Source organism: Colossoma macropomum, unplaced genomic scaffold, assembly GCF_904425465.1.
Source record: "Colossoma macropomum unplaced genomic scaffold, Colossoma_macropomum, whole genome shotgun sequence".
NCBI lineage: Eukaryota > Metazoa > Chordata > Actinopteri > Characiformes > Serrasalmidae > Colossoma > Colossoma macropomum.
The window spans coordinates 5241051-5254006 of NW_023494801.1; the positions used below are offsets into that span (position 1 = coordinate 5241051).

The 12956-nt window shown below is 39.5% G+C and overlaps 1 protein-coding gene across 2 annotated transcripts; it reads right to left on the reverse strand.

Annotated features, from left to right (window-relative positions):
* Positions 1 to 656: 656 nt before the first annotated feature.
* Positions 657 to 12099, reverse strand: dcaf7 (ddb1 and cul4 associated factor 7). 2 transcript variants are annotated; one of them, XM_036589310.1, is made up of 7 exons: positions 11559 to 12099; positions 7778 to 7936; positions 6308 to 6419; positions 6064 to 6182; positions 4104 to 4313; positions 2947 to 3064; positions 657 to 2604 (listed from the first exon to the last, which is right to left on the reverse strand). In XM_036589310.1, exons 1-7 carry the CDS (start codon positions 11694 to 11696, stop codon positions 2429 to 2431), a joined length of 1032 nt encoding a protein of 343 aa, XP_036445203.1. In that variant the 5' UTR covers positions 11697 to 12099; the 3' UTR covers positions 657 to 2428. The 2 variants fall into 2 exon arrangements, with proteins under 2 accessions (XP_036445203.1, XP_036445204.1); XM_036589311.1 differs by having other exon boundaries at positions 657 to 2601; positions 11559 to 12098.
* Between the last annotated feature and the right edge of the window lie 857 nt (positions 12100 to 12956).

Consider the following 12956-nt stretch of genomic DNA (forward strand, 5'->3'; position numbering starts at 1 on the left):
ACTGAGGAGTGTTACCCACTACATTATAGAAAACACTACTTTATCTGCGTAATTATATGGTTACACTGTGATTTGATGTGAAATGCTCCATTCTAGGATCAACTGTTTACAGTGGTGGTGATAGGAACCAGACGTCTTAAGTGTGTAATGCCTCTTAATGCTCCCTCAGAAAGTTCTGAAATCAAATTGTTATGAATACACTTCCTGAAGACATTGTTTTATCATTGTTTTATTGTGAGCTTTTGTCCTAAAACGTTGCATTCAAGGTGGAGACGTACATGCAAGGCGTTGTCGTTGTTAGGCAAAATAGTATTTATTTTTCAGATTATTTCATCATCAACGTTACAAACTCAGAAGACACAATGTCAGTTCACTGGTCACTTTGGATAGAAAAAAAAAAATGCAAAAAATGGTTCCTGTCACCACCACTGTAAAGAAATCAGTCAGCATGTTTCTCTACAGTGAGTCATTTCACACCTGTCATCTCAGAAATGTTGAAGAATTGGTGGCATTTCCCTTTAATGTGTTTGAACTACTCAAACGTGAGGTATGGATGAACCTAAATAGTCAGTTTTCCCGTGAGGAAGCATCTCTTTCTGGATGCTGGAACGTTTATGATGCATGTCAGACCCAAATGTCAAAGTATCAGCAGCCGCTTTATGGAAGAACAATGCAAGTTTATTAATAGAAAAAACATTGCGGTCGGGCACACACACGTAATCACATATGCAGTCTTTCAGAGAGGACCGGATGAGCTCGCGAGAGCCTCCACGGTCATGTTCAGCTGGGTCCTGAAACACTGAACTATTACAATGTACTTCTAACCACAGCCAAACATTTTCATGGACAGCCAAGCGACCTGTAGCGAATTTCTTCTGGAAAAAAGTCACAACATGAACGGTTTGCCCTAGCTTATTTATAATATTTATATATGTATGTACATCTCTCACGTTGAGCACAAACATGCGGTAAAAGGGAGTGAACGCCAACCAAAATAGTGAGATAAGACAGAAGAAAGTGGGGAAAAAGGTTAAGGAGAGCCAGAAGATCGCTCGTCATTTTTACACCAAGACCATTTCAAGTCATTCAAACACTAACATCAGTTTGAACTTTAAGGGAAACACTACATGTTCTTCAAAATTTTGGCATAATTAAATGGTTATTATATGAACAAAGCCATTCAGAGTGGTTTGGTGTGAAATGCTTAATTCTAGAGAAACTTTCCAAGCGAGTGTTTAGAGTGGTGATGATAGGAACCAAAACATCTAAAGTGTTTTAATGCCTTTAAAAGCTTCCTCACAGAAAGCTACCTAAGAGAGATTGCTACAAACACATTTCCTGATGCCTGAGATATTGGTTTACAAGAGTTTTGAGCTGTTCATGTAAAACATTTTTTAAAACCCATTCATGGCTGTTTTTGCATCGTAGACATCACAACCTCGGGTTCCCGTCACAACCACTGCAAAGAAAAATGAGTTTCTCTGAAATCAAACCACTCTGAATGACTTTATATCTCAATGACTGTCGTTCCCCTTTAAAGAGTGAAGTTGCCTCAAAAAAATGAGGCAGATGTTTTGCCTAATAATCAGAGATTAAAAAGACTAATAGTCATGAAAAATTGCATTTCCCTATTCTCTAAGCTCAAGTCTATTTAGCATGCTCACAGTTACTGGAGTTTCAGCTGTCAATCAAATGCAGCACATTTTTAATCATATGCACTTCAGTAGACCTGAATAACGGCAGAGGACTCGCGAAACAAAAACTTGGCATGTTTGAGATGCAAGAAAGACGAAATTAAATGAGCTTTTGGCATATTTCAGCAAATTTTTACTTACCAACTTTGCTCAGACGATAAATATTGGCCACAAGCTAATAAAAAAAAGCATCATTCCAAGGTAATCTCAACGCTGGCTGCTTTGTAACTATAGTCTTTTCTACTTGAAACGTAGTACACTTACAGTGAGTAACATTGAGAGCATATTTTTGACTTGTTTTTTCCCCCCCACTGGTCTGGAAATGCTGCTGTGTCTGTTGCATTGACAGGTCTACACATAATTTCATCGCAATAGAAAACTGTCGGAAATAATTACACAGCAAACTGAAGACCCCAATATGAGCCTAATACAAGAATAACAACACGTAATGAAGGACAAACAGAAATGAAATGCAGCAAAACCACACATTCACACGCATCTATAAACAAATCCTCTCACGCGTGCACACGCAAACCCCCCACCCCCCATCCCTTCAACCCCAGAATCTTCTCCGCTACCCAAACCCTCCGGCAACCTCGAGACCTCTACAACAGCACAGAAACCAGCCGCTCCCTCCTTCCTCTTCCTCCTCCTCCCCCTCCTCCTGTTCTCTCTCACTGGGACTAGCCCTGCTCTCGGTGTGCGCGGAGTCAGGGCCAGTATCAGCTTCGCTGTTAAACCCGCAGGATCTCCAAGCAGTTGTTATAGCAGATGGCTATCCAGTCGGGCTGGGTGGACGCCCACTGCACGTTGTTGATTTCTCCCTCAGCCGTGTACGCCAGGATGGGGTCCTCGATGGCCCGCGGCATCTGCTGGATGTCCCAGATCAGTGCCTGGTGATCGTCCGCTACAGTGGAAATTAAAAGAGAGGGGACCAAGTAAAGAGGACCGAGCAAAAATCAAAGTTTCCCCCCCAATTCAACACGATTTATTTCATGTTTAATTATGACTTTCCAAGATAAAGTTATCATTTATTCATTCTTTATCCATCAGAAAACATATTGCAACCAGCAATAACAGACATGTTTACTAACAAACTCAACATGATCCCGGTAATAAACTGAAAACTTACTGAGAATTGTTTCCATCTTCATTTCCACCAACTACTACTTTCAGTTGCTGCTATTATTCCAGTAATATATAAAATGAATAGCAGAAGTGTACTGTGCGTACAGCTGTGCTGGTCTCTTACCTGCTGTACAGATGTGGCAGGAGGAGTGTGGAGCCCACGCAATGCCGTTCACACACGCGCGGTGATTATTCAGCCGAGCCACCGGCGTGCAGGGCACACGCACATCCAGAATGACCACCTGAGGGCAGATACTGAGTTTAATACAGACAACTAATAATTTACCGCTGCAGTGACTAATGAGCAGAGAGAGAGACGAGCGTCTAACAACAAGGAATAAAGACAGCAAATCTTTGTGAGAACAAGAAAAATGACGCAGCTTCATGCAGATTTGTTCAAATGGTTCTGGTATCATTGGATTCTCCTCTTCTACATTTTATCAAAAACATCCCATCTATTCTTGGCAGAATGCTGAAATTTTCTCTACCAGAAATTTTAGCCGAAAACAGCAAATCAAGAGTTTTGGTTTTGTCAAAAAGAGTAAAAACTGCAAATTCAAGGGTTCAAATGTGCTAATGTGTGTATCAGTTTTTTAAAAAAAATCTGTAAGGAAATCAGAATCAGCCATAAAAAACTGTGATCAGTGCATCCCGAACCAAAAGTTAGCTGCTTCTGTACAGACAAAACAATTAGTACAAACATCACAAACACTAACGCAATGAGAATCAGATGTTTTCTATACTCTCCTGCATTGGTCATCACTGGTTCAAACAACACATCAAACAACAAAATTACTGTTTGTTCAACAATAAAAAAAACTAAGAATTAAAGAAAAAAGATCAACATTTGTTTGCTTATTTCCTAGCATGTTTCCTAGATGTCTCATTTTTGTGCAGTACTGCTTGGAATCTGGGTTACTTATTCACAGCTTGGTGTTTGTGGTCATTTAAAAAAGGCCACTCAAAGGAAGTGGTTTCTTATAGTTTCTAGTGGCGATTATATGTTTTATAATATCATAAACATTATAAAAGCAGGGGACAGTCCCCCGGCTGAAAAATGACACTCGACATGGCGGCTTTACTACATGAAGTCTGGCCCTTCAATATAAAGAATTAGTCGCCTTGTTAGTAAAGGCGTAAGCAGGAAAAGACCCCCGTTAGTGATACAAGTCTGGTCTTGTATGAGTGGAAATAACTGCCCGGCCGATGCCAAGATGGAGTGAACAGACTTTTCCATACAGACGTTGGCCACGTAGTGGCTGAATTCGTGTTTGAGGTTACCTCCATGCCGTCCATGGCCATGGTGGCCAGGTAGTTGGGGTCCTGTTTGTTCCAGCAGAGACGGAGCAGCGGGTGGTGCTGAGGGTCCTCGTAGATGATGGTGCTGTGCTCCAGGTGACGGAGGTCAAACATCCGCACTGAGCCGTCTGCTCCCACGGACGCAAACATGTCCCGCCCTCCACCCGCACGACTGAACGCAATGTCATAAACCTGCAGCCAATCACATGGACGGACGTTATACTTACACGACTGTTCAAAACGTCTGGAATGAATGTTTTCAATAATATAAATCAATGTTGATGTGTGTGCAACAATTCTACTATGATGTTCTACTACTTCATACATAGGAACTTTCAGATGTGACCAGAATGATGAACGGAGCCGATTCTAAAGTGAGTTCTAAGTTGTAAAAAAACAGGAAAATAAGCTGTAATAAAGCAAATATCCAGAATGTCATATTTTGAAAAGTGAAAACTTCAGAACTTCAGGGCAGATAACAGAAAATTACTCTAAATGAAATGCATACAGCATATTTATAACTTAATAACGTCTTCTTGTTTCCAGAAAGTACTGCACCAAATTGTTATTCATTCACGTGACTAGTGATTTTAATCAGGCCTGAAATTTTGGTTCGAACCTGAATACAGAGAATTTTCAGCACTGCGTTTTGAGTCTGTGTTTGACCCGAGACCAAAAACAATCTGTCTGAACCCGACCCGAACCATTTCATGATGTTTTGAATCCGAAACTGACTCTAGAATAATAAAAGTCAGCCCAAAACTGACTCAAACTGGACCATCATCACCCAAATTGCAGAATAAAACCTGACTGGACAGCGACGGTTAGCGTGTAGTGGCAATACTAGCAGTCATTAGAGCACACAAATATTTACAATAATCAAATAATAAATATAAATTTACCTAAATAAAATAATCAGCTGTCCAAATTTTAGTGAATATGTTAAACAATGTTTTTAAACAGCATCTCAAACTTTTTTTTTTATCCGAATAGCTTTCTGTACTGTGCTGTTCTCACACTGTGAGGTCGAGATGTTGGCTTTACCTGTTTAATACTAAAAATGCCTGCACCAAGGTGTGAAATACAGGGGGTATTAACCCCTCAGACCCCCTGAGTATCTCTAAATCATAATTCTGAGGGGTCCCTGAAAATAAAATTATTGTAAAGTCATGTTGCTCATTTGAAATACAAACTCAGGGAAAGATCTTTGTTTTCTGTCTTTGATATTCTTAACTAACTAGAGCTGCAGCGCTGGTCTACCTCAGGGTGGCGCTGTAGCAGATTAGTTCACCGAGTTGGTCCCCAGTAGTCTATGCCCAGCATACCTCTGAGAAACTTCACAACATGCAGTAACATATTTGTAAATCTGAATTCTTACCCAATTTCACAAGAGATTTTTAGGAAGAGTGAACTGTTACTCATTTCTCACACTGAAAACAGAAGAGGAGCTGTGTAAGATCTCAGTTAATGTGTGGAAGATTCATCACCAAACTAGAAGAGTTTTTCCAGAAGAACAACAGTTAAAGCTAACATTTCGCTGCCATCAGCGCCGCTACACTGAGCGCATTACCAGCCAGCCAACACTGGAGTTGCCAGCCAATGTGGGACCCCAACAAATACCAGGGGGTACACACATGCGTATGTTACACAGAACCTTTTTGAACATATATATATAATATATATATATATATATTACACATCATTTTGGCTGCACTAAACTGTACTTTCCTAAATTGCTTTATGTTTATGTCCCATTTTCTCTCAAACGTGGGCCTCAAGGCTGAGTGAGTGACTCCAGTGTGCCAGTTTAAAAGACGATTTAAGGCAGTGAACGTACTGGAGAATAAGGTTAAACTAAAGTGGAGAAATGCATATATTTACAGTATTTATTATAAGTTGGGATGGAGGTGGTGGAGATCTCTCTCACAAATCCAGCTCTCACCTCTTTGTCGTGTGCGATGAGCTGAGTCTTGACGTGACCAGACACCAGGTTTACCCTTCCCAGCACCTGCCCTGTCTCCAAACCCCAGATGGTGCAGGTGGTGTCAATACTGGAAGTGCCTAAAGGATCATATAATACAAACATCAGACTCAGACATGAGAGAAAGAGACAGACAGACACATTTAACTAGAAAATCTACTGAGAACTCTTTTAGCGTACAGTGTGAACTTGTACAGTGTCTTACCCAGGAGATTGGGGTCGACCTCATTCCAGTCAAAAGAAGTCAGAGGGGCGCAGAAGTCTGAATTTTTGTTGTTGTTCAGAAGGCATTCAAGACGGGTCTCAGTGTCGTTCACCTGAAACAGAGTGAGTATGTGAATCAGACAGTCAGACATGAAGAGCAGTGAACATGTAATGTGCATTACGGCTGTGTTGATACTGTAATTAGTTGCTGAATTGCACTTTTACTTTTCACAATTTTGCATTAATACACAGAACCATCGCATCGATTAACAGATTTTTCTATCTGTGCGTTTATCCACTTTTAAAAATAAGAATGCCAAAAAGAATACTCTGAAGCAATGCCACAGAAGAACCACTTTGCATTCCCTAAAGAACCGTTCAATGGATGGTTTAAAGAATTAAAGAACTAAAATTTCAAGAACCTCCACACAATGTAAAGATCATCCAGTTCAAGTTTCTTCATTGAACTGTATGTCCACACCAAAACCCACTGAACAACCTTTATTTTTAAGAGTGTACCCACACCCGTACCCCAACCAGTGTAGATCAAGTTCCTACTTAAAGAACCTCCATATAAGATAAAAGCTTAAAAATTTAAATTGGTATAGAACCTTAACATCATGTGTAGGTTCTCTTTTCAAACACAACCAAGAGTGGCTCTTCTGCTGCATCGCTCTCGTTCTTTGGCACCTTTGTTTGGGGGAGTGGGGGGCGTTTGGGGCTAGCCTTAGCAGGTGTAAATCCTGCCTGCTGTCAGCGTGTTTCTCCTCAGATTTTCATTCAAAAATATCTTAAAGATTTTTTTTTCCTTTCCAAAAACAAACTAATAACTTATCCAGTGTCGTTTGGGGCATATGAGTACAAATCAAACAGCTTTTTATTATTTAAAATAAGAGAAAAAGCTTTATTTTCACTTCTGGGTTTACATAATTGCTCATGCATGAGTGCAGAGCATGGGGCTTGGTTGTTGTCATGACTACAGAGCTGAAGACGGTGCCTTCAGCCAATCAGCGCTGTTAACACTTAATTTCTCTGTATTTCAAGTAATCCTTTAAAATGTATGACTTAAACGAAAACACTACAAACACAATATGTACTGCATGTTACATACTGTTACAGTAAGCAGTTATGTGTCGTATTCAGGTAGGGATAATAAATAATAAATAAATATATTGTGACTTATGTTGTTGGCTCAACGTTTTGATGCTGGAAGAAAGTCCTAACTGAACAAAAACACAAACACATACTTATGAAGGTAAAAGCACGACTGAACAAATCCCACTGAAAAATAAAGGCGCTAAAGACTCTACTGGTCCTGTTTTGTATCTGGCTTCACATGAGATACAGACCTGCTACAGCAAAGACTCGATCAGTGGGGATACAAACGTTAAATACTGTGATCCAACTGCAAAATAACAAATAGTGACACGAGTTTTATACTGCTGACGATACCCATCCTGAGTGTACATACCCTCCAGATCCGCAGGTAATCTCCGCTGGTGGCCAGCAGGTCTGGGTAAACCCCCTTAGTGTCAGGAATCCACATGATCTTAGTGGTGGGATACGGATGATCAAATGTGTTCCTGCACACAAAGTCAGAGCTCTCCTCATCAAGGCCAACCAGCTGCACCTACAAAGCAAAACAAGGAGAGAAAATGTGTAATAGAGCTGTAACACGCTTTGAACAGTGATCTCTGAATAAATACTGACTACAGTGGTTCTCACAAATTCTTTAAGAAAAAACTTGCGACGGTCTTAAGATCAACACTAAGACGTTCAAAAGTTCTCAAATATTCTTTTAAGATAATCTCAATTATTTTCTTACAGCTTTCTTAAGAAAATCTTCGTTGTTTTCTTATGTAGGCTGTGTTACATTTTACCACGTACCATTAAAGACGTGAGACACAGTTTGAATTTGTATTAATGGTTATATCCGTTATTTAGTTTAATCCGCTCAGAGGACCAAAAAGAAGGAAAAACATCAAAACAAACATTTAAAAAATTAGCAAACAAGAACTAGAGGTGACGCTGGAAGAAACAGCCAACAGGAAAAAATCCTCTTTGGAAAATATGATAACTGTGGGGTGACGGACGAGGATGGGCAGGAGCAGCAGAGGCAGCGTCCATAATAAATTAGATGCTCATCTTGTCGACTCAGCCTAAGACGACTGTGAGGCTGTGACAAGGTTAAGAAAACATTAAGGAACATAATATTTGTAAGAATATCACTTGTTCTTAGAACTATTCTTAAAAAAAAGTTAAGAAAAAATAAGAATATAGTTACGAAAAGAAAGTAAGATAATTCTTAAGAAGTTCTTATTATTAAGAACAATTTCTCGTAACTTTTTTATTACAAAAGAAGTTAAGAAAAAACAAACATTAAGAAGATTTTCTTTCTTAGGACACTTTCGTGAATCCGGCCTCCAGGTCCTGAACCCCCACATTGCACTGTGTTTTCCCTGATGTAGTATACCCAATTCAGCTAAAAAAGGCTCAATATTTATCTGAATAACACATTTATATTTTAAATACTGCACCAGCGAAACACTGGATGTCTACAATCCACACCTGACAACGTTTCATTACATAGTCTGTTAACATTTCAGTTTATTTTTAACAGTATTCAATGTGTCTGTATAAACTGTGTGTATCTTTATTGGAGTATTTGTACTGTTGAGGGTTTTACATGTTGTGCTTTAGGTTTGGAAATATTAAATGCACTATTGAAGATATTTATATTTGAATGTATTGTGTAATCTTGTGACACCCTACAACAGAGTTTCCCATCCGGGGGGCTTGCATAGGGGTTCATGGTAGCGCTGCAGGCGGTTCATGAAAACGGGATGCTAAATAAAAGATTGAACATCTAAAGGGGGCAAAATTTAACGCTGATTTCTAAAGTATAAAGCAAGCTTTCCTAAACAGACATTTGGGAATTAATCATGAAAACCTGAACTCTTAAAAATAAATATACCAGAAAGGGGTCTTTTGCATGATGCCACTGAAGAACCTTTTTGTTTCCTGAAGAACCTTTTAAGGAATGATATGAGGGTGAAGAAGCATTTTTTAAGGTTTAAAGAAACTCAGTGTAACATAAACGTTCTATAAAGAACCCTCAACTTGGCAAAGAATCTTTATATTATGTACATCTCGCTTACAAACATGGATCTTACTGTTGTCGTAGTTCTTCTGTGGCACTGTTTAAAAACCCTTTGTTGCACCTTTATTTCTTTTTTAAATGGAACACAAAACTATTTCATTTCCTATATGGTTTCATTTCACTTTAGCCTACTTAAAATCTTAAGGGGTACTTAAGGCAAATAATTTAGGTCAGAGGGGCTCAGCTGACACAAAAGTTTAGGAATATATAGACACATACATATACATGCATGTGTGTGTATGTGTGTGCATGCTTTTAATGCGTATTATACGCTATATATTGTTAATAAGATACTTCTGAAATAAAATTTCAACGGAAATTTTTTTTCCTCTCATTGTGTGAGAGGGGTGGGGTTCGGGTGGGCCAAATCAAACATCTCACAGACCATCTCTGGCTCATACACCCCACTTTAGACAGCCCTGCCCAAGACCATAGGTGTGGTAGAACAGGGAACACAGTAAAGTATATTATACAATATTGGTTTTTACTGGTTTTGGCAATCAGAGTCCAGATTCACTTCGCAGTTCAGAGAATACTGGGTCTCACATTAAACACAAACCAGCACAAACTAGCTTGGCAATGTTTTTCAACTGTTTGAAGCCATCAATGCTCTGTGGAAAAATACTGACTCCTCTTTCTGTAAAAGGCTGTCTGCAGGTTCACCTACAAGATTTCAACATTCAAAAAAATCGAAGGGAAAAAATCTCCTACTAAGTTACTTTATCTATTCGTTATATTATTTGTTGTCAGGACCATTAAAAGCTTAATGTTTTGCCATTTTTCTACCCCAGGAGTGAGTATATACATATCTAATTTTCAAATCACAAGAGCTGCAATTTTAATTATATCACTATTCAACATTGTCTTAAGTTTTACTGGGGACAACCTAATAATGCAGAGCTTCACTGCACTGAACTGGCACTCACACTCAATACATTCAGCGTTCGAACCTCGAGTCCAAAAAAAATCTATACACTGCTCGTCATGACGTAAAAAAGGACTAGAGCTTAATTTTTAGAAAATAATTACATTTAATTTATTTACAATTGCATTTAATTACATTCACCCTGTATATATGTGTATTATATATATACTTCCATATCTATTGTTTTACCACTCTACTGTTCTTCTGCACTTTATATGCAAGTAATACTGTATTTTGCACTTCTGGTTAGATGCTAACTGCATTCCACTGGCTCTGCACCTGCACTGCACAATGACAAAGTTGAATCTAAATCACAGTATCGGCCAGAAAAATCACGATACGATATTTTCCCCAAACACATTCACGCATCATCACCAACACAAATTTTACACACCTTGTCTAATCAAAGACAATATCTAGCCCAGCATTTCCCACCTCCAGTGCTGTAGACCACCTGCACTGCACAGTGTGGTGTTTTCCTGCTCTGGAAGGGTTCGGATACAAGCTGACGAGTTATGTTTAGAGCTAAACTGTGCATCAGCTGGACTGAGTTAGAATATATGTCCAAAAATCGTCCAGTGTTCCTTCTTGAGACACACTGAGTGTTAACAGGGAGTTTGTCCCCTCTTTGCTGCAGTAACTACTCCTCAGAGAAGGCTTTACACTAGATGTCCGAACACTGCTGTGAGGATTTGATTGCATTCAGCCACAAGGGCATTACTGATGTTGGATGATCAGTTCTGAATCACTCCAATTCATCACTCCAGAGAACACAGGTCCACTGCTCCACAGCCCAATGCTGGGGGGATTTATACCCCTCTAGCAGACTTGGTGACCTTAGTCTCATGTGTGACTGCTTCAGTGCATCTCATTTTACTGGTCAGTGCTTTTCTATGGATATTATAACAGCTGTGTGTCAGCAATTGGTGCATCTGAAGTAGCTCGATTCACTAGATTTAGACCTATGGAGAAGAATTTGTGCCAAATAGAGAGCTGACGTTAGAGGACCACTGGCAAACACAAATAAACCCACGAGGCTGAAGTTAGCTTCAGCTTCTTGTTTGAATTTTCCGGTTCCACCTTAAATGGTGCGGCAGTTAGGATACATTCTGTAACTCAAATGGCACAAGAAAGAATATAGAGGCTTAATGTGAGCAGTTTCTTTACCTTGTTGTTGTACTCCTCCACAAAGCTGCCGAGAGCCAGGCGAAAGCGCTTGTCTGGTCTGACGCTCCAGTTCATGGCATACACCGTCCATGGCGCCTCGTATTTATAGATCTCTTTCCTCTTACCGTGCAGAGACATGGCGGATTACTCGGCTCCACACGAACCCGAACCGAACAAATGAGGCTAGCTAAAGACAGAATACACCCCAAGGACGCGGGAGTGGAGAGTTTTACAGCGAAAATGCCAGCAAACGTCCCGTTAAGGCAGACAAAGGGAACGTCATAACACTAATAACACAACAACGGCTTTCCTGCAGCAGCTCAGCTAAACTACGCAGCTGGCTTAGTTTAGCTCAGCCTAGATTCGCTCACTCCCCGCGTGTCGCTATTCAAAAATTAATTATGCGGCATGCTAAATATATAAACTTGTTTTTCTGAATCACAACACCACCCTGAAGCCTCATCGGGCCTTTTCTCTTCAGCAAAGAACTATAAGGCGACGGGGTTGAGGGTTTGATCGCCAATTTCAAAATAAAAGTCCTGATCTGCAGCGTGGTATACGATAGAAATCTGTTTTTTCCTTTTTTCTGTTTTAAAGTGGAGTGAGAATAATTGGGCATTGCCCAATTAAAGACCACGAAGCATCAATTTGCGTCTTATTTTAGAGCCATATGTTCGAATTATCCGTTCCACCTTAAATAATGCAGGCGCCGGAATGTAAGTGCTGCACCGTTTAAGGTGGAACTGAAAATGCGAACAAGAAGTTGGCGAATAATAAAAAAATGACGGTTCCACTGATAAATATGTACAAATTGATGGTACGTGTTTTATTTGTGGATTACTTTTATAAAATTTTCTGATTTTTTTTCTTGCTCCAACACCACAGCTGTGTTCTAAATAAGGCTGCACCAACTATGAATGTTATGGCTTTTTTTCATTTATATTATTTATTTATTTTATTCATTTATATAAATAATTCTTGATCTTGGTTGACCAAGTCTTACTTAATTACACACTTATATGACATATTTCTGATTTTAACAAAAGTGTGCAACACTTATTAAGACAGCAACCTGAACAACATATTAGAACACCAATGCCTTGAATTGCAGGATATACACTTTGCGTAACACTGCTTTTATGTGGTGTTCAGTAAAGAGTGCATTCAGTGAAGTCTTGTATACTGTGCTTTTGCACATTTGAGAAATAGGACACACTTGAATACATACCAGAAAAACATATGAACTCGCATAGAAGTGCCTAAAACGCGAGTGTGTAGTTTTTTTACTCTCCTACAACGGGAGAGTGCACCAGCTAATTGATCTAGAACAAAAACGCACATTAGCCGAGCATTCTAGAACAGTTACTCACTCCTTAGGCAGCCTAGTTAGAACGCACA

Bases quoted from the DNA above. Each gene is read 5' to 3' on its own strand.
- dcaf7 (XM_036589310.1), bottom strand. From the start codon at position 11,696: ATGTCTCTGCACGGTAAGAGGAAAGAGATCTATAAATACGAGGCGCCA. The intron at 7,937-11,558 runs GTAAAGAAACTG...TTTGCTTTGTAG, and splicing joins TGGAGGAGTACAACAACAAG to GTGCAGCTGGTTGGCCTTGA. The intron at 6,183-6,307 runs GTAAGACACTGT...ATGATCCTTTAG, and splicing joins GGTCGACCCCAATCTCCTGG to GCACTTCCAGTATTGACACC.